At 33.8% G+C, this 20,836-nt stretch overlaps 1 protein-coding gene across 1 annotated transcript in view; it reads left to right on the top strand.

Moving 5' to 3' along the window:
* The window catches only part of LOC128175626 (muscle-specific protein 300 kDa-like), a 173,893-nt gene that overhangs the window by 59,445 nt on the left and 93,612 nt on the right, over positions 1-20,836 (top strand). Inside the window, exons 67-85 of the mRNA XM_052841400.1 lie at positions 1,560-1,724; positions 2,037-2,360; positions 3,087-3,239; positions 3,392-3,556; positions 4,250-4,576; positions 4,672-4,824; positions 5,839-6,003; positions 6,439-6,765; positions 6,925-7,230; positions 7,530-7,856; positions 8,031-8,183; positions 8,567-8,731; positions 9,112-9,591; positions 9,728-9,895; positions 10,385-10,561; positions 18,027-18,188; positions 18,946-19,119; positions 19,200-19,376; positions 19,891-20,196. Of these exons, the coding sequence (XP_052697360.1) occupies positions 1,560-1,724; positions 2,037-2,360; positions 3,087-3,239; positions 3,392-3,556; positions 4,250-4,576; positions 4,672-4,824; positions 5,839-6,003; positions 6,439-6,765; positions 6,925-7,230; positions 7,530-7,856; positions 8,031-8,183; positions 8,567-8,731; positions 9,112-9,591; positions 9,728-9,895; positions 10,385-10,561; positions 18,027-18,188; positions 18,946-19,119; positions 19,200-19,376; positions 19,891-20,196 (4,374 nt within the window). The remainder of the gene's footprint in view (positions 1-1,559; positions 1,725-2,036; positions 2,361-3,086; positions 3,240-3,391; positions 3,557-4,249; positions 4,577-4,671; positions 4,825-5,838; positions 6,004-6,438; positions 6,766-6,924; positions 7,231-7,529; positions 7,857-8,030; positions 8,184-8,566; positions 8,732-9,111; positions 9,592-9,727; positions 9,896-10,384; positions 10,562-18,026; positions 18,189-18,945; positions 19,120-19,199; positions 19,377-19,890; positions 20,197-20,836) is intronic.

Raw genomic sequence — 20,836 nt, 5'->3', positions numbered from 1 at the left:
CCCAAAGTTTATAACACAGTCCTTATAGCTATGTGCTGTTATAAATTACGATGAGAGATAGGCTTGTACTGGGAAAACATACAGATGGAAATAGCAGTACTGTTCTTTATTAACAGCATGTCTATTAATGAAATATGTGAATAAATATGATGAACCCATCTCATAATAACAAACAATGCTACCACCCCTCCCCAGCCCCCCCCCCTTTCTTCGCATGCATTCGATGTCGCGGGAAAATTCTGAATCAAATTCTAGAAATCTACTCTATTCCTTTCTTCATGGGGTAGGCCATGAAAAGTTGGAACAATTTTCAGTGATAATATAAAGTTGATGCTACCCCTTAGTATTTAACAGTGTTTAAACGAAATCGTAATATGTCTAATGATGTTCAAGAGACCGATAACAAAATAATGCTTGCAGGAGCAAAATAAAAAATGTCTGCTGGTCAAAACACACACTTAAACAAACATCAGTGTCATCACAGCACGGACTAAGCATGACCTCTTTAGACACCCTTTACTGTTAACCTGGGATGTGTGTGCGTTCAGGCGGAAAGTGATTTCCTGTTTCTGCCTTATAAAAACAATAAAAACAATAAAATTTTGGACAGGTGTTTGTGTTGCAATTGATGGACTGGATTCCCGTTATAATGGTTATGTCATTGTTTTCAAACAAATCTTAGTGATTTTACTACCCAGTGTGTGAGCAACCTCCATCTACCCCCCCCCCCCCCCCCCCCCCCCACTTATCGTGATTTTTATAAAAAACAAAGATATAACGATATTTTATATTAGTTTTTAGATTTATTGTGATAAAAGTCTACTTTAGACTTGAACCTCTTGGATAAGATACTCTTAAATTTTTAGTGTAAAAATGACAAAGTCCAAACACATTCACAAATTGACTAAGTTCAATGTAGGTACATTTTAGTTATACTGAAAAGTATCTAAGTTCAATGTAGGTACATTTCAGTTATACTGAACATTTTCTAAGTTCAAAGTAGGTACTTTTCAGTTATACTGAAAAGTTTCTAAGTTCAATGTAGGTACATTTTAGTTATACTGAAAAGTTTCTAAGTTCAATGTAGGTACATTTTAGTTATACTAAGAAATTTCTAAGTTCCATGTAGGTACATTTTAGTTATAGGGCAAAAAGTTTAAGTCCAATCTAGGTACAAAATAGTTATAACTTTTATGTGCCTAAATCTTAGGTACATAAAAGTTACACTTTAGTTACAGAAAAGTTATGACTAAGTGTAACTTTTTTTTGTATGGGCAGTATCTTGTACATAATCTTCAAAGATACACAAAACCTTGACATGAGTGAATCAAAAGTGTATGTCATGAGCAATGTTGCAAGCATTATGTGTATATTATTATTAATGCATGGAATTAATTTTACCAAAAACTCCTTTTAGATTAACTGAAAATACATTTTTTTTTTTTTTTTACATCATGTCAATAGTAAACATAAAAAAGGTAAAAGGATTTAATGTTCTGTAGTTGCACCAGTCAGTATGATGATGTCGGATATATCTTTGTCATTATTCTCTGTTTTAGGAGCTGATGAAGCGCTATGAACAACATACAATGGATCACCAACATTACGCAGAAGCATACAGTGATGCTGCTCGATGGCTTCAGACTAACAGAGAGCGGTTGTCTGTCTGTGCAGATACTACAGGAGACAGACAGAAGATCCAGACTCAACTAGAAAAACTTCAGGTATTTTTATGCAGCAGAGGATGCACTTGCTAGAAAATTAAATGTGTTGATTGTGCCACCGGTATGCGTAAATTAATACACAGTTTCTTGCTCACACATCCATACCAAATCCATGTTTATAGCAAACTTAGTTCTATTCTTCCTCATTTGTTGTAAAGTATGATAATCAATTGTCGTGGGCACTTAGCTACAAACATGGTTCCCTGCATTGACGTGTTATAAACCATGTTTTTTAAAATTAAAATCTTTAAAAATTTTGGACTTTGTAGCTTGATAATATTTTATTAATCACGGTCGCATTTTCTTTCATAGGAATTTGTAGTTGTAAAAGAAGAAGGACAGCTTCAAATCAACACTGCCAGTACGTGGGGAGAGAAGACGATGAACAACACCTCTATGGAGGGCCGTGAAATGATCCGGAAGGAGTTGCAACAACTGCAGCAGGAGTGGGATAACATGATTTCTGAAGTAATGGACACAAAAGTCATGTTAGAGTCTTGTTTGCTACAGTGGTCAGACTACAGTGACAGTTATGAGAAAATTCAGAAATGGCTTAGAGACATGGAAAAACGCTTGAGGGAAACTGAACCTAAAGCTGATCTGGGAGAGAAAAAGACTGAACTGCAAAGACTGAAGGTTAAATGACATTAGATTATTTTTTCTATGTAAAGTTTTCCACTGTCTTGGGTTAAGGTCTAAATCAAGATTTATGGTGCTTTTCTGATCTTTTGAACATGTAACATAGCAAAGTGTTTATCTTGTTGGGAAATTTTTACCACTTGCAAATAAAGTTTTGGGGGTATCTTTTAATTCCATATGTATGAGAGTATATGGGTAAAAATATTTCTAAGATACTTTGCTTACACTTTTTTCTTTGTTCATTAATATCTCAGGATTTGCACCAGTTTTTTTATAGAGACTGGACAAAATTTATCCTTGTCTTTGATTTCAGGCCATTATTTTTTCTTTAGTTACATATATGATATATTGTAAGAATAGATTCTTGTGATAGGGAAAACTTAAGTTTTTGAAAAGTTTTAACTTGATTACACTGAGCTATAAGTATGTTGAGTCACAAACCATGCAGGCTCTTTGTTTAGAGACAAACTTCATTATTTCTATTTAGGCCTCCTTCTCTTAAAATTAGGCCAAGATGTCATAGATATACATATTGGTTGTTTTTTTTTTTTAACTTGAATTTTTTAAAACTTTTAAAAAATCTAATGAATAGTACTGGTACTTAATTTTGTATTCCCAAAAAACCTTGCATTTAATTACTCAAATTATGTGAACCATTATGAGATCATGTTTAAATTGGATTTTTGAGATATAATTTTATTGTATTTTTGCTCTGTTTTGTAGAGCATCTACCAAGATGTGGTGTCTTATGAGCCAATGATAGAGTCGGTGCGTGCAAAGGCTGATGACCTTGCCACAAATAGTCCTATCAGCAAATCTACAACAGATACATCGCAAATTTTGAACAAATACCAGATTATCAAAGACCAGGCTATGGTAAGATTTAACAAATACCGTACATATTTAACTCTTGCTTTATATGTTTGGAGTGGAATTTGGATCATAGGGAAAAACTCATATCAAAAGCTCATGTTTTTTCGTACTGTATTTGATTGCAATGTGAAAGTTTTTGTCTTATTATATTTCAGGACATGTTGTCAAAATCAGAACGCTGTGTTGCTCAACATCAGACTTATCACGACTCTTGTAACAGTTTTGTTCATTGGTTGAGAGCTGCTCGGGAAAAGCTTGCAACCTGTTCAGATACATTTGGGGAAAAGTCAACCATTATGGGAAAAATTGAACGAGCTAAGGTATACATTATTCCTTTGTTGTTTGAAATTTTTTTCCCATCTTTGCTTCGCATTATCAAGTCAATTTAACAATCTTAATAGCAATTCCTATGTTGATAGTTATGAAATTTTTGTGTATCTGTTAAGCACTGTAATTTATAGATGTCCAGACTTTCAAAGGTGAGATCGGGTTTGTTTTGATTTTGTTTGACACTTTAAGACAGTACTTATCACATGCATCTTTAGGCTCAGAATCCCCCCCCCCCCCAAAAAAGGGAAAGAAAATGCATAGTTCCAAAGTTTCTTTCTCACAAGTGCTTTCTGGATTTAAACATGGGTCTTCATGTGAACAAACAGAAGATATTTATGTTCATGTGTATGTTCACCTGAAGATGGATATTTACATCCAGAAAAGGCTTGTGATAAAGAAACTTTGGACTTGAAATCCCTGTCACCAATTATCCAATTTACCAAATTGACTTCTTTATTAATGAATGTCCACTTTAACTTCAGCTATTGAACTTTATATACAGCACTTGTAATATACTAATAGACCATAAACGTGCTCACAATCTGTGATTGTGGTGCCTAATATAGAAGATAAAGATTGAGTAACACACATTTGCACACACACACATACTTGTGCATACACACAGTTTCATGCCAAAATCATGTCCAATGATTTCAGTAATATTTTGCTGTTCTATAACACAGGGTCTTGCAGCAGACTTGGGAGAGGGTACACAGAGACTAAATGATGCCACAAAAACAGGAGAGAATACTCTATCCTCTACTTCTCCTTCTGGCCAGACCAAAATACGCAAGGAATTGAGTGTAATGAAGAGGGATTTTGAAGAGTATCATGTCATGCTCAAAGAAGCTCAAGACGATTTGGAAAGATGTCTGAGTCGTTGGAACGAGTTTGAAGACAGTTATAATCAGTTCAATAGCTGGCTGAAGGAAACTGAAACCTACCTTCGATCTGATCTTGACTTAAAGAGTAACTTAGATGAAAAGAAAAAGCATTGGGAACAATACCAGGTTAGCTTTACACATTCATGAACACACATTATATGAAAGAGGTAAATGCTACTATTTTGATTTGTGGAATTGAGTTATCATACTGTTTTATACAGAATTACATGGAAGAAGTTCTAACTCATCAAAGTTCACTAGATAGAGTCAATGAAAGGGCTCAAGCTCTTTTACAAACCAATGCTGATGCCAAGACCTCTCATGCTATAACACAGCTAACAACCAGATACCACAGTGTGATCAGCATGTCCAAGGTTTGTTTTACTTTTAAGTTATTTTAGTATCAAGTTTTGATTTTTGTTATGCAGAGGACTATTGATGACATCAAGTTCCAGCACTATTAAATTGCTGTTACATTTATATAAAATTGAAGAAAACAGCTGACAGAAAAATTAGCAATTACTGTAGTAAATTCAAAATTGTTTTTGAAGGCTTCTTGTGTTAAGCACACAGTTTTAATATGGATATGTGAATTGGATTAAGATTCGCAAAGTCATGCACACTTGAACTGTACTTGGTCTTGTTAAAAAAAAAGCTTTAAGTGCTTGCAATTGTTTTTTTACAATAGAAACATTTTGAAATTATATTTTGAATATATATTATAAGCTCACATGAGCTTAAAGCTTAAGTGAGCTTTTCTGATCATATTTTACGTCAACTGTCTATTAGTCCATCCGTCTGTCTGGCCTTAAACTTTTCAACATCTCCAGAACCACTGGGTTAATTTCAACCAAACTTGCCAGGAAGCGTCCTTAGGCAAATAGGATTCAAAGTTGTGAAAAGTTAGGACCATGCCCTTTTTTTAAGGGGAGATATATAGGAGTTATTGAACATTTTCAAGAATTTTTCCAAAATCTTTTTCTCAAGAACCATTTTGCCAGGAAAGCTGAAACTAATTTGGAAGCATTCTCAGGTAGTGTAGATTCAAAGTTGTGAAAATCATGATCCCTAAGGGTAGGGGTGGGCCACAATAAGGGCTCAAATTTTTACAAAGGAACATATAGAGTAAATCATTCAAAATCTTCCTCCCAAAAAACTGAATGACCAGAAAAGCTGAAGCAAAAAAGCTGGATTTTTATTTATACAGGATCTACATATATCATGCTACATTGTCCAGATAATTTGTATTATAACTCCATTAAGCTGATTTGATCATGCTAATTGTTGTTCAGGTGAGCAATGTGGCCCATGGGCCTCTTGTTTTTTATTCATTAGGTAAAACAAAACAAGCTAATGTGTTTATTCATTTTATTGTGATGGAATTTCAGGATATTGTGAAAAATCTTGAGCTTTTCTATGAGAACCATATGAACTACAATCAGAGTTGCACAGACTTTCAGACGTGGCTTACAGAGACTAAACAGGCACTCAGAAATGTGCATGATTTGTCAGGGACCAAAGAAGATGTTGATGGCAAATTGGGACAGATTTTGGTAAGTTTTTTCCCCCTAAGAATAAGATATTGTTATTTAAAAAATTCCTTGAAAATTACAAGGGTCTTTGTTACCAGTTTTGGTGTTAAGCGTCTCTATAGTTAGAGGAATTTTAATTTTGAAAATCAAGGCTCTACCACCTTTGGGGCGCCACAGATGGAGCTAGATAGGCAAAAAAAGGGGCAAGTTTTCAAAAATCTTTTTCATGTGAAGAAAAAACTTAATGCATGGTTATGATGTCCATGAATCCCTCTTCCAAAATTGTGGAATTCATGGTCCTGGGTCAGGGGTTCTGGCTCTAGGGTGGTGCCAATAATACCATACAGTCAAAATTAATTAGATCTTTGAAAATCTTCTTCTCTACTCCCATATTTGTGTATGGGCTATGGTAGTCAGGTGACTGTTACAGCCTATTGGCCTTTTGTTAACCTACAGGATCTGCAGGCAGCATTGGACCAAGGCCATTGTTATCTTCGAAGTTTGCTGGAAAATTCTGAAAGAACACTACCCAACACTAGTCAGAGAGGATGTCACATGATCCGCCAAGAAACGGATAAGGCTAAGTCAGAGTATGAAAATCTTCTTACGGATGTTTCCCAGGGCAAGAGAAATTTAGAATCCGCTCTATCTCAATGGGGAGACTTTGATCGCTGCTATGAACAACTTTCATCATGGCTAACTGAAGTTGAAAACAAACTTAAGACAGACGTTGAGCTACGAGTGGACCTGCCAGAAAAAAGATCTAGCCTTGAAAGATACAAAGTAAGTTTATATAGTTGAATTTAAATTGACATTCATCTGACTCCATCTGACTTATGATTTTCTTATTTGCACGGTCCGATTTGTAAGATGTGGTGGGTCAGATCTGAAAAATCACATCATGTAAATAGGGCTTAAGACTACCATTTTGTTATCATTTAGGCAATCCAAAACGATTTAGCTGCCCATCAAGATAGTCTAGACAGGCTTGAAGACAAGGCAGATCAATTGAAAGACATGAGGCCTCGCAGTATGGTTGCAGACTTAAAGTTGCGATTTACAAGACTAACAGGCCTCGCCAGGGAAAAGGTTGTCTGCTTTGATGAACAAGTTCAAGGACACGAGGAGTATAGGAGAGCATACATTGCTTGCCTGGACTGGCTGGCCAATAATCGTCACAGATTACAGAGACTAAGCGATTATTCTGGAGACAAGAAAATCTTGCAGGATAGGTTACAGCAACTCAAGGTATGGAATACTGTTGTGAGTTAATGAAATTTTTTTTTTGGTGTTCACTGATGTCATTCAGGGAAATGCTTTATGTGTACAGTATGGTAGAAAATCTTTAGAAAATACCTATATGCTAATTTTTTGGAAATCTTCTGATACTCAAAGCATTTTTTATATCCAATTTACTTGTTTACAACAATTGATTGTGTGGGTTTTTTTTCTTCTTTTATTTGTCAAATTGTAAAATAAAGAACTTATGGTCTGTCCCATTTAAAAATAAAGATGGACTCAATATCCAAATTATTTCCTCAATACAGGATTTCAAAGGAGAAATGAGACAAGGGCAGGATATGGTAAACAATGCTACTCAACAGGGTGAACGAGTAATGGCCACCACAGCACCAAGGGGTCAGGAAGCCATTGTAAAGGAGATCCAAAACCTAAAAGATGATTGGAACACATTTGCCTCCTCTGTTAATGAAATGGAGTCTAATCTAGAATCCTGTATTGGAAATTGGGATGACTTGGATGAAGAATACCAAAGATTTTTACAGTGGATCGATAGGATGGATTCACGAATAAAAGGACTGATGGAAAACAAGCCTGATGAGCAACGCAAACAACAACAGCTTATGGAAGGAGAGGTAATATCATTCATTATTATCATTACAGTATTATTGGTAAATCAAATTAGTTGCTATCACATTAACTGTAAGTTTCTCAGGTGATAGGAAAATGAAAACAAACTCCATAATAATGGAGTAATCAAACTTGTTCTTAAAGAAAATTCACCTCAATTATTTATTTCTTAATTTAAGGATATCTTTGAAGAGATTTTGAAAAAGAAAATGAATCTTGAAAATGTAAAAGAGTGTGGAGATGCTGTGTGCCAGCGGAGTACCGATCCAAAAGTTAGCAACAACATGATGCAGCTATCTGTCAAATACCAGGGCTTGGTATCTCAGGCAAAGGTAGGATTTCTTCAAGTATCATAGTTTTTAGACAAATTGTATCGTGTTTGTGGGTGGGGGGGGGGGGGGGTGTATAAAAACCTTTTGCTCTTTGTAAAGACAGAAACCAATATCAGCCCTATAGGTCAATTCTTTTGTTATATACAAGTGATCCTTTTAGTAAAGTGCTAGTTTTGTAGAGGTTTTCTCCTTTCTTACGTATTTTTTAATTTTGTCCTGAAGATGGGGTCTTGAAAATTTTACAAATTTTCCCTTTATTGTTTGTGTTGTTGTATATACATATCTAGGTACACCCCCATAAATCAATTGTCCATGAAATATATTATTGGCTTTCAAAACCACAAAATATGTATTTTTTTTTTAATTTTCAAAATTCTTTATAGAATATGATTCAGAAGTTGTCTGAGAATGCCAGAGATCATAAGATGTACAATGAAGCCTTTGACTCTGCTGCCCATTGGTTAGCTGATATGGATGAACGAGTTACTGCATGTAATGACACCTGTGGAGACTGGCATAGCATCCAGGAACGTATAGAAGACATCAAAGTAAGTAATATTTTCTATTGATATTTACATAATTTGAATGAGAAAGTCACATTAAATATGTGGTGTTGTATAAGTTAACTGGACATATCTTTTTCTTGTAACATATAATGAAATAGATCATGAACTTTGATTTCATTTAATATGATGATGGGTGTCTCGTGTAGATGATGCCACATCTCAGTAAGCTGAAAGCTCTGATCATAATTTGTTTGGCTTCAATGATCTCTTTGTAAACTTTCTACATAATCCTCTCTGTGAATTCTTTACAAGGCTGTATTATACTCAGGTTATTGTTAAGACCACTGGGCCTTGTTTTTTTTATAAGTTGCAAGTATGACATGATTTTGTCATTAATTTATTTTAAAATTGTATCATTTTAGGATATAACAGCAAGCATGGATGAAGGTTTACAGAAAGTCAATCTTGTGTGTGACCTAGCAGAAAGGATATTACCAAATACTTCCTCTGACGGTAAACGGTTAATAGAGCAGCAGGTGACAGAACTTACCAATGAATGGGAAAAACTAAACATGGCTATATCTGAATGTAGCTCCATGCTAGAGGGAGTTCAGGACAGGTGGAATGACTATGAAGAATACTATGGTAGTTTGGTCAAATGGCTGGCGGATATGGAGAATACATTATATGCGGAGCCAGAACCAAAGGCACAGTTAGTAGAAAAGAAAACACAGCTCGACAAGTACAAACTTGTCCTCAGCGATGTCGAAAATCATCACCGCTTGGTCAATGAACTGGCCGAGAGGGTGGCTAATCTTGAGGCCCTTAGTGAAAACCCAGAGGTGTCCAATTCTCTTGCAGATGTCCAAAACCGTTATGACAAGGTTCTGAACAGGGCCAGAGTAAGTTCATGCTATAAAATGTCAATATTATATAAATACATTGTGTTATGATTTTTCATGTCCCTGTAGCACTTAAATTTCAAAAGAAGAAAAGGGTCTAGTATTCAAATACCTACAGTATTCCTTTACATTGCAGGAAGTTGTGGCCAACCTTGAGCGGTCTTATCATGACCATTTAGATTTCCATGAATCTCAGCAGGAAAGTGAAAAGTGGCTTCTTCAAATTTCCTTTAAACTGATGTCACACAACTCACTAAATGTCAGCTCTATGGAACTGACTCAAAGACAGATTGACAAGCACAGGGTAATTCTGCTCTCTTTGATTTTTTCAGAAAGTGAATTATTGAAAAATAGCTGCAGTTATGACAAGGATCAAAACTTTGAAATTTATTTAGTTAAAAGTAGATATTTCACAACATTCTTCATTACCTCTTCCTCTATGATGTCAATAAAATGGACCATGTCCTGCCTTAAAAAAACCCACCAAACCTGAAAAACCTTAATTTTTTCTTCATATATAGCAGAACTGCTAGGTCTCTCCAGCACCATTTATAGACACATGATTAAATTTGCATATCTTAGTAAAAGATTGTGTTGAGGTTAAAATGTAGTTTAGTAAATTTAAATCATCATCAGTATATCATATAGGTATTATGATATTAATCAGACACTTTATATACTTGAGCAAATTTCGGAGCTCTATCCATAAATTTGTTTTAGAGGGCTTTAAAGCACCTCATCTTGTATGTAGACCTTTATGACGAATCATCAAATTGAAAACTTTATTTTGAAGGCTTTGATCAAAGAAATAGAAGATTATCGAAGAACTCTCGATAATGTGAATAAAAGAGGTCGCCATTTGATGGATGATAATGTAAGAGTCCCAAAACTTGCTCAACAAATACAGTCTCAGCTTCAGAACCTTGAGGAGAGCTACCTTAATTTACAGTCAACTGCAGAGCAGATAAGGGTAAATATAACAGTTTGTAAATTAAGTTTCTAGTTATTACTCTATTTAGCTCTGATTGATCGTAATATATGGTGGTATATGGTAAGTATCCCTGTATATTGCCTGTTTTGGTAGAAGTACACAATCTTCCAAGAAAATTTGTTAAATGACCTATAACACAGGTTGTTTCATTAGCACGTGGTGGATATAGAGTGTAGCAATCTGTGTAGTGATTTCTTTGGTGAACACACAACAATTCTCGGAGTCATTAAATGGAAGATTACAACATATTATGCAGCAAGATGGTCAAAAAGTTGCCCAAATAAAATCTCCTGTGTAAGAGAGTCATTCTTTTTTTTATAGTCAACCAGCTCGAGACAACAACAATCAGTTTAGTCAGCTCATATTTAATCTGCCTGAACATGTCTGCATTAAGTCGGCATAATGAAAATATGGTTGATTTTTTTAAAAACTGTGAACTAATACTGAGACATTCTAAAGTATATGGCAAACTGTAAAGCATTGCTTCTTTATTTACATGAGACTGAACACAGCTGCATGGATTATGTATAAATATATATATATATATTTATATTGTATGTATGTTTGTCCTATATATCCTTCTGTAAACACTGTCTGTATATGCTTGACATTTTATATAAATCTTGAAAAATCAAAAACTACAAAACTTTTTATTTTATCAACTTAAACATTTTACGAGTCTTTCTGTTAAGTTTGGTAATTTAATTCGTTGCAAAATGTGAAATTAGACAAGATGTCAAGTGTAACTGACTTTTTGACCATCCTACTGTAGTGATTCTATAAATAGAAAACTGAATTCTCTGCACTGTTTTTCTATTCTCATAGCTTGACTCTTGAAACTGTTGGTTGCTTGGTTTTATTACTTGTAGAAAACTCACACAACTTGAGAGTATAAATATCAACATTATTTTTAAACTTCAGAATAAATGACTTGATTCTTCTTACTATTAAGTATTGATTTTTGGCTCTTGACAGGTCGTGCTAGACCACATAGATCTCTATTGGTACTAAGTTCTGATGCCTTACACCAGGAGTCCATCGAGCAAGAGAGTGCTATATATAATATCGTGTGCTCATAGACTAGCTGTTCAGTTGTGTAAATATATACCAAGTAGTGACTTTACAACATATTCTGACTTTCAACTGAGTTCTCTCAGTGTAACTTATTTGCTAGATAATTTAACCATCAATAAGACTTAATGCAGACATTGAAGTTTGGCTTGCATGACATATAGTATATGCCATATATATATTTATGAAAGCATGTATTAAACTGTGTGATGTTCTGGTTTCTATTTTTTAAGAATTTTTTTTTTCACTGTTAGCTAATTTTCATCCATATTAATTTCATATTTTATACATTATTTATTGGTGCTCATTGATTTGATGCTGTGATCAACACAATTTTGCATTTAGCTGATATTATCCGTCCAACAATATTTCCATGCAGCTTAATAGAAAAAAAGACATGTATATTTTTATATACATGTATAAGATATGATAAGTCTTTATACAGAAATACACAGCGAATTCCCTAGTTCCTTTGATTGTCTTGTAAGTGAAACTTTTAGCCCCACTTAAAGTCACTGTAATGATTCCATACATCAATAAAAGATAATTTCATTGTGATAAAAATGATCATTATCATTTTTTGAGTTATTTTTTTTTTATTACTTTTACATATTATAAAAGATAATTGAGGTATGTTAATATTTTTTTAGAAAGACAATCAAAACTGCCCCACTTAAAGTTTAAAGCAAGCCAAAGATTTAGGTATTATTCTTTACTGCTGTGTTATTTAATACATTCCCATGACATGACTGTCAGAAACATGGATATAGATCGCATAAACTTGATCAATATTTGATGTATACTTGCATTTTGAATTTTTATTGAAATGAATGCTGTGATAAAACTGTTTTTTATTATTATTTATTTTTGTTGTTTTTGTAATTTAGCTAGTGTCTGATATTCCGGTTTTGTGGGATATGAAATACTTTTGATTCTACAATAAATATTTAGACATTATTATAACACATTGAACTGCAATGTTGCATCATTTTAACCAAATAAAGGAAATTTAGAAAGCATGTATTCTGCTATTTTTTATGAAAAGGCCTCATAAAATTAATTTTTCGATTCTCATCAATACCCGCCCCTCTGAAATGGTGCACCCCAATGCATTTTATTTTATTTTGAAGAAAAGAATTGTGTGGGAAAAAAATGACTGCGGAAACATGTACATTACCGTTTGATTCCAGTCATGTTGTTATCGTAAGGATACAAATGTCTTCATGCATTAACAGTTAAGTCCAAATAAAATGGAATTAAAATAATACAAGTGCGTTTGTGTACTCATACCAACATTAACAATTTAAAAGAATACAGCTGTTGTTATTTCTAGAACATGAACGGTGAAAAGGTTTTTTTTTAAAAGATAAAAAATAACAAATGAAATCCGCCCACCCGCCCCATATTTTTTGCAAATCGGGATGAGAATCTAAATATTAATTTTATGTGGCCTAATTAAGGTTGGTTTTGTGGGTGTTTGAGATCAAAGGTGATTTAAATGTCATCATTTCCCAGTAAGCTTCACTAACCATAGGTAGTTATAACCTAGCCTTCTTTTATTAATTAGAAATCTGACTTTGAATTGTGATCTATGCCTACATGATTTGAGGGTTATTGCACTGGTATTATACAGTCAAACTATATAATGGAGAGGGATGAAGAGTTTCAGTTTATTGTCTTTTTTCACTGATTGTTAACTATAATTAAGACAAATGGACAAAATATCAAGTACTTTTTACCCACTAACTTATGTCAACAGTTCTAAAATATGTACAGAATGACTGTAGGAAACATTTCACAGTAATCTGACTTTTGGGTAGAAATGACTTGATTTTTTCACACACAAAAATAAGAATGGAGAGAATAGGTAAATGTTGACATCTTGAAATGAAAACAAAAGATGGGAAATAAATAATAATTCTAATTTTCGTTCATTTGTAAGGTGTTTAAAACATAGGAGCAATAAGAAGCGTTAAAGTGACGTTGCAATATACATTTGCGGTTGCTCCGGGTCACTGTAGGAATGCAAGTTGTCCAGCTTACAAGAAAGATCTAATCATGCCATGGACTAGAAATGTTGTACATTGATAAACTCTCTCCTGGTCTTCCTTTTGGTGAAATTTCAATGGTTTATATTTTTTTTCAAAGGAATTAGAGTTAATGTTTTAATAATTTCCGAACATCCCTCGAATGTTGAACATCATCTGAAGATGTGCACCTGATCAAGATTTGTCCGTTGTCTGTTACTGTTGTTGTTGGCGTAAACTTTTCACATTTTCATTTCTTAGACTGATTTCAACCAAACTTGGCACAAAGCATCAGTGGATGAAGAGGATTCAAGTTTTTTCAAATTAAGGGCCACACACTTTTTTAAAGGAGAGATAATTTAGAATTATTGAAAATTAATTGGTATCTTTCAAAATTTTCTTCTTATAAACCATTTGGCCAGAAAATCTCACACTTCTGTGGAAGCATCCTCATGTTATGTAGATTAAAGTTTGTTTAGATCATAATCCCAGGGGTAGGGTGGGGCCACAAAGGGGAGGATGTCAGATTTTATACACAGGAAGATATAGAAAAATTGTTAAAAAATCCTCTGTAAAAGCATTCCGACAAAAAAGCAGAAAATTATGTGAGAGCATAGGTTGTGCAGATCAAAGTTTGATCAAACCATGATTCCCTGGAAAAAGGTTGGACCACAAAGGGGGGGGGGGGGGTAAATAGGAATAGAGAACAAAAGGGGCTTGGTGTTTACCATAAAAATACGTAGATAAAAATTGGCAGATTTTTTAACTTTTTGTGCAAGCTCAACTGTAATTATTTGTGAACATATTTTGAATTTGATACTTTTTAATGCTGATTTGATAATGTTTTGTTGCTCTGGTGAGCAAGGTTTATTATAATGATCAGACAAGATTTAATGATTTTATAATGTTTTCATTTTCCTCATCCTATATATATTGTACTGGGTACACTGTATTGAAAAGTAAGGGAGGTAATTCCAAATTTCACCAAAGACTCTAAATTATGTAGATACATCCAGATGTAGGTTTTTTTGGTCCTTATTTCATTTCTTAATATGTTTTAAATTAAGTTTTCTATCAATTTATAATGCAAACTTTTTGTTTATCAATGATAAATTTCTTAGGAGAACATCAAACACAAATTAAGTGTGGCTGATTTCAATTATCACAAGGGGGCCATTATCTGAGCCATGGATTAGATGGAGAATGTGTTTATAGAGAAGATTGATAATCTGTAAAATGGGCAGTGGTTTATGGGTTATTTTAATACTGTTTCACATAAACAAAAAGTTTATCATTATAAGAAACTAAATTATATCATTATTTACAAAGAAATTATTAATTTAGAAGCTCGATCTTTAAAGAACGTGCACTTATAGACCCTGGTAAAATTAAAAAATAAAGATTCAAATAAAGCATATTTTTTTATATCACATCATCTATTGATATTTTAAAGGGACTAGGACACGATTTGAGATCAAACATTTTATTTTTATTTTTTATGTATTAAATGGTTTACTGCTGCATTTTGAATGATTGACCAAAATATTGAATTATAAATTCGTCTGTGTGCTTCACGATTATTAGAATAAAATGCATTCAAATTGAAATGAAAATAAAGAGAAACACATTGTGGTGACAATTACTTCAAACAAACAGCTCCTATCCCAAGTTCTCTACACGTTTTTTAAAAGATTTGATCGTCATCGACTAATTTAAAATTGTAAGTTTATAGTATACGATATGCATTAGTTATTATTTTTGCAATTCTCTACCATCAATTCTATTTCACAATAATATGACTTATTCTACGCCTTTTATTTACATTTTTTGCATTCCGCTTCAAACGAAAAAAAAATGATCCGGAGAGGGATTGTTTATCTCTCTTTTCATTCACTTTGTCAAAATGTATCATGAATTGATCATCCGTACAAACTGACGCTCCCATCTTGTTGACCTTCTATTGCTAGTTTGACATTTTCCATTACATCGTCATGACATGACGGCAATTCTGTTACCATCGGACTTTCACATCATTATGGGAACAAAACCATCAGACTTTGGTGCAGATCATCAGACTTTAGTGTGACCATCGCATTTTATATATACTGGTACTGTACATAATGTTATGGAATTCCCTTTCCTGTGTTGATCAGCTTTTAAACATGTGGTGGATTCCTCATAAAAATGATCATTCATATGCATATTTTCAACTCATCAGTGTTATAAAAAACAATAAACATATTTTGATTGACCCAATGAACATCATACTTTTGCCAAATCTGATACCAGAAAGTCAGTTTTATAATACACATGATTTTAACACAATAAATTATTTATCTACATGTACCTTCTCAGGATTTACTAGCCCGGGACAATTGTAACTTGAGGTCGGGCTACTAAAAAAGTCATAAAGGTTGTCCTGCGGGGCTACTGAAATTTTAAATACCATACTATTACTCAAAACAATGTGTTAATATCTTTAAAATGTAATATACAAATGCGTGATAACTCGGTCTCTCTACTATGTTATTGTTCGACATTGTTTTGGTCCAACTTATAAAAAATCTTGATTATCAAAGTGTTTGAAATGAAAGCAAGCAGTCTAACGACGTAGAAAATTTATCTGGGAAAAATATGGAATTACCTGGCAGATCAAGAATATCTACCGCTGTTAACGTACATGTAACTGGGTGCCAATTTTCCTTTAAAGATTTTACATTATGGGTTCTAACTCTTTAGAATCTCTTAATTCTGGAACAATATATGGATTCACATGATAATGTTTAATGCAAATGCTTATTTGATAATTATGCTAGTAATATGATATTAACACAATGGTGACTCGATGTTGGCCAACATTGCGATGTCAACTATATTGATAAAACATTGTGCATTGAACATACCTCCAAATTTTTTACTTAAAAAAAATACTGGTACATGTACCAAGATTTCTATCATGTGATCAATCCATATATTAATCAAGAATAAAGAGATTCTAAAGAGTTGCAAGGGACAACTTAAAGAAATATCCACAATGTAAACTCTTTTCTTACTTGTAAATATCTTTTCAATGTCAATTACATAAACATTGCGATGTTCACGACGTCGAGGATGTCAGCGTCGAAGAAGTGTTGTCAATGTGGACAATGTAAACTCAATATTGTTCAACCTTATGATGTCGATGATGTTAACGTTTAATATAAAATGGCAATGTCAATGATGTAAACTCAATATCGATTCCATATCATCGACGTTACGATGTTGACAATGTTAACGTTAAAGAAATATTGGCTATCGATGATGTTAACTTGATATCGGCTTAACATCATCAACGTTGCGCTGTCGATCGACAATGTCAACGTTGGAAATGGCAAATATCGACAATGTTGACAATGAAAATCGATATCGAATCAATATTGGATATATCGCTATGTTGATGATATCAAAATAGAAATATGTATTGGACATGAGTGAAAATTTGACAGATAAATAAAGGTCTACTTGCCTATAAAAAAATTGTTTATATATTTGTATCAAATAAATTCATGCTCAAATTTAAATTCACTGAAAATCTGTGTTTACATTTACATCAGCAACCTGTGACGGTATTTTTTGAAGTTCTACGGAAACTCTTCCTTCCCAGACCCTGATTTTATATGAATTTAGTTTACATTTTCTTTCAGTGTGTTTTTTTTCTCCCACGACTTGGCTGAAGTACATGACTGGCCTTAATTCATTTCAGATTTTCCGTACTTGTAATCCATAAATTCATGACACTTAATAGATTTCTGAGCACGTGCATTTCAAACCAACAGGAGAATGTGTATCAGTTAATCCGACGTGGCCTGCCAACATCTTCAAATAGCTGTTCGCGACGAGAGTTTGACCTGGCCTGTTTATTTCTTAGTCAACGCTATTTGGCCACATTGTTTATTACATGTAGCAAAACTGATTTTTATTAACAAATTGATAAGCATCTGAATCAATCGATAAGCGCCTATTTATTTATTACGCTTCTCAATGTTGTACATGTATTAACACTTTTCGGAATGTAAACACGGCGGATCTAAACCATATTGGTGTGTATTGTGTTGCATTGCATCACATTCATTCAATTGACAGCCTATAGAATTTAAAACTCACTCCTATTAAGGATTTTTTTTTAACCATTTTGAATGGTAGTAAGGCCTCTAATTGTTCCATGAACAATTAGTCTACTAGTTCACTTTGGTGCTCCTTAAACCTTATGGACCTCTGTTGTTGAAGAAAGTTGTATTAAACACGTTTGGAATCTTCAATTAATTACTAACATGTATCAATGAACATGTATTACAATTTTGTTGTAGGTGAGACTAGATGAGATTCTACAGAAATGGTGCCACTACAAAGGCTTGCTGGAGAGAGACAAACAGTTTTTCAATGAAGAGTTCCCAGTTTGGGTTAAAGACATTGACAAAAGTATCCCAGATAACCTTCACGATGCCCAGTGTAAATTAAAAACTGTCAGGGTAGGTTCTTGCACAAAAATCACTATATTTAATTTGTTTTTCTCCTATTTAGAAAAACAATTGTTCCATCTGCTGAAGTTTCACCCCAAACTAAATTTATATCTAACCTACAACCTTCAAAATATTATGACCGCTATATATTAGATCCCCTCTCCTATTTCAAATCTCATTGGAGAGGGTGTTCAAAATATTATTGTCATGATATATTGAGGCTCCTCTTCTAATTTCATTGCTATTGGATAGGGAGTTCAAAATATTATGGCTGAAATATATTGAACCCTCCTCTAATTTTCATTGCTAGTGGATAGGGGGTTCAAAATATAATGGCTGCAAAATAATGAAAATATTGAACCCTCTTTCCAATGGAAATTGAAAAAAGAAAGGGGGTTCAATTTATTGGGGCCATAATATTTTGAACCCCTTCTATAATTATGGGATTTGAATAGGAGGTAGGTTCAATATATGCCAGCCATAATATTTTGAACCCTAGGCCTTCTATAATACGATTTGAAATAGGAGTGGGGTTCAAAATATTGCGGCCATGATATTTGAACCCCCCGGTTTGTCACAAACCTCACTTTTTTAAAAACGCCTCTCCATTACTCCCATGAAGCAACCACTGTATGAAATAATCTGGATTGATAAAAATCTTTGAAATAGAGAATAAAATAATAATGTTTTTACCTTTAAACCTCAATGCTCTTTAACTCTTTTGATCTTTTCCAACTATAAATGTGTGCATTTGTATGTGTTTTAGGAAATGTGGGAAAGGTTGGCATCCATGAAACAAGAGCATGCTATGGCTGCCAGTCAGTGTGAATATATCGGTGAAAGCAATGACAAGCAGGATGACGGCAGTATTGGTGTAGAGGACTCGGTCAGCCAGCTAGCTGAAGCTGTTCAAGAGATGGTACAGGATGCCATTGGAGAGGTATTGCCCTTGGCAAAGGCATTAAAATACAATAGATATTTTACATGGAGACATTTTTCTATTTTTGATTATGTTTTCAGACTGAAAGACGAATGAATGATATCAGGGACATCATTCATCAATGGGAGACAATTGATCGCACAAGGAATGACTTGAGGAATTGGCTACATAGCAAGCAAGAGGACCTACATGAAATAGAGAGTAGGCCCAGTAAACTTCATCCTGAGGCTGCTGAGCTAGAGATTGCAAACCTTCAGGTAAAAAAGTCTCCATATAAGTATTCTCTTAGTAGCAATTAAGTTGTTGATAAAATACTCATCAATTTTTATACCTCACTCAATTTGTTCTTTGTTGAAATACCATATATCGAGTAATTTTCGCGATGATCTAATTTCCCCTATTTTTCACAATCACTTTAATGTTGCAAAATAAAACATGCAGAAACTATTTACAATCTTGTTTGCTATAAGAAACTCTCTAGATCGCAAAAAATGACTGATGCAAATAAAAAAGTTGCACATTTTCACAATTTTTGCAAATTTTGTGACACAAGGAAAAAACCGGATCTGTGATGCATATGCAATTTATTAAAAGTGTCATCACTCAATGCAATGCAATATTGACCGTAACTTGTACATCCATGTTGGATTTGTGATAAATATAATTTAGTTTTTCTTACTAACTAGTGGTACATGTGTATTTTAAACTTGTGAAAATCTGCAAGCCCTGAGCTGATGAGATAGCTTTGAAATCTTTTATATAATTATGCAGGTTCTAAGAGAAGCAGTGACAGCCAAAGGGCCAGAGATAGACACCTTTGTCAATAATTACCGAGACTTAACCCAACACAAGCCCTCCCTAGTGGACCCAGTGGTACGAGCTGTCAGAGACGATTGGGACGAGCTGTTGGGACAGATTGAAAATTTGCTTGAAGAGCGAGAACAAGCCTTACTGGAGAGCAGAGAACTACAGGATGCCCAGAACACAATGGATGATGATTTGGAGGACTTTGTCAAAGAACTCGAAAAAATTGAAGCTGCTGAAGCAAGTTTGACAGATAAAGTCAACCAACTAAAAGTAAGTTTCTTTTCAACTAAAAAAGGCCCAATGAAATCAGCTTTATAAATAATGAAAAACATACCATTAGGGATTATATCTGTAACCTAGGGACTTCTATCTGTAACACTATGTTACACAGTTTAGCAGGCACTTAAAACTGTTTGAACATTTTTAACTGTAAAGTATAAAAGAATAATAATAAAGTCATTGAATTTTTTTTTTCTACCGAAAACATCCTGAATTAGTAAGGTATTATTGTATGTAAAGTTTTGTTGCATTTATTTATTTATAAGGGGTACATAGTGTTGATTGTTTGAATGTTAGATGGTGTATTAAACAAACGTATAAAAAGGGGAATAAATCAAGCTGTCAAAAACTAAGTATAGGTTAAATTAGTTGTAGTGTGTTGATAGAATTCTGTTTAGAATTATAATCTCAAATCAGGAGTTTCTGATTTGCTTATTGTCAGGGCCATGCTCTGCAGGCACATTACAGTGATCTGTGCAGTCTGTCCATCTGTCTTCCTGTCTGTCTTGTCCATCCCACATCACCTGATCAATGCATATTTTCTCTCCTCTATGTCCAATCTGGCTTATACTTCACATACAGAGTACTTAATGGTAAAAGATCTGCAGTGACCTTTGAATTAATTTTTTGA

The sequence above is a fragment of the Crassostrea angulata genome, chromosome 3 (genome assembly GCF_025612915.1).
Source record: "Crassostrea angulata isolate pt1a10 chromosome 3, ASM2561291v2, whole genome shotgun sequence".
Taxonomy (NCBI): domain Eukaryota; kingdom Metazoa; phylum Mollusca; class Bivalvia; order Ostreida; family Ostreidae; genus Magallana; species Magallana angulata.
Note: the sequence above shows the minus strand (reverse complement) of the source record. Positions and strands in the feature narration are given on the sequence as shown.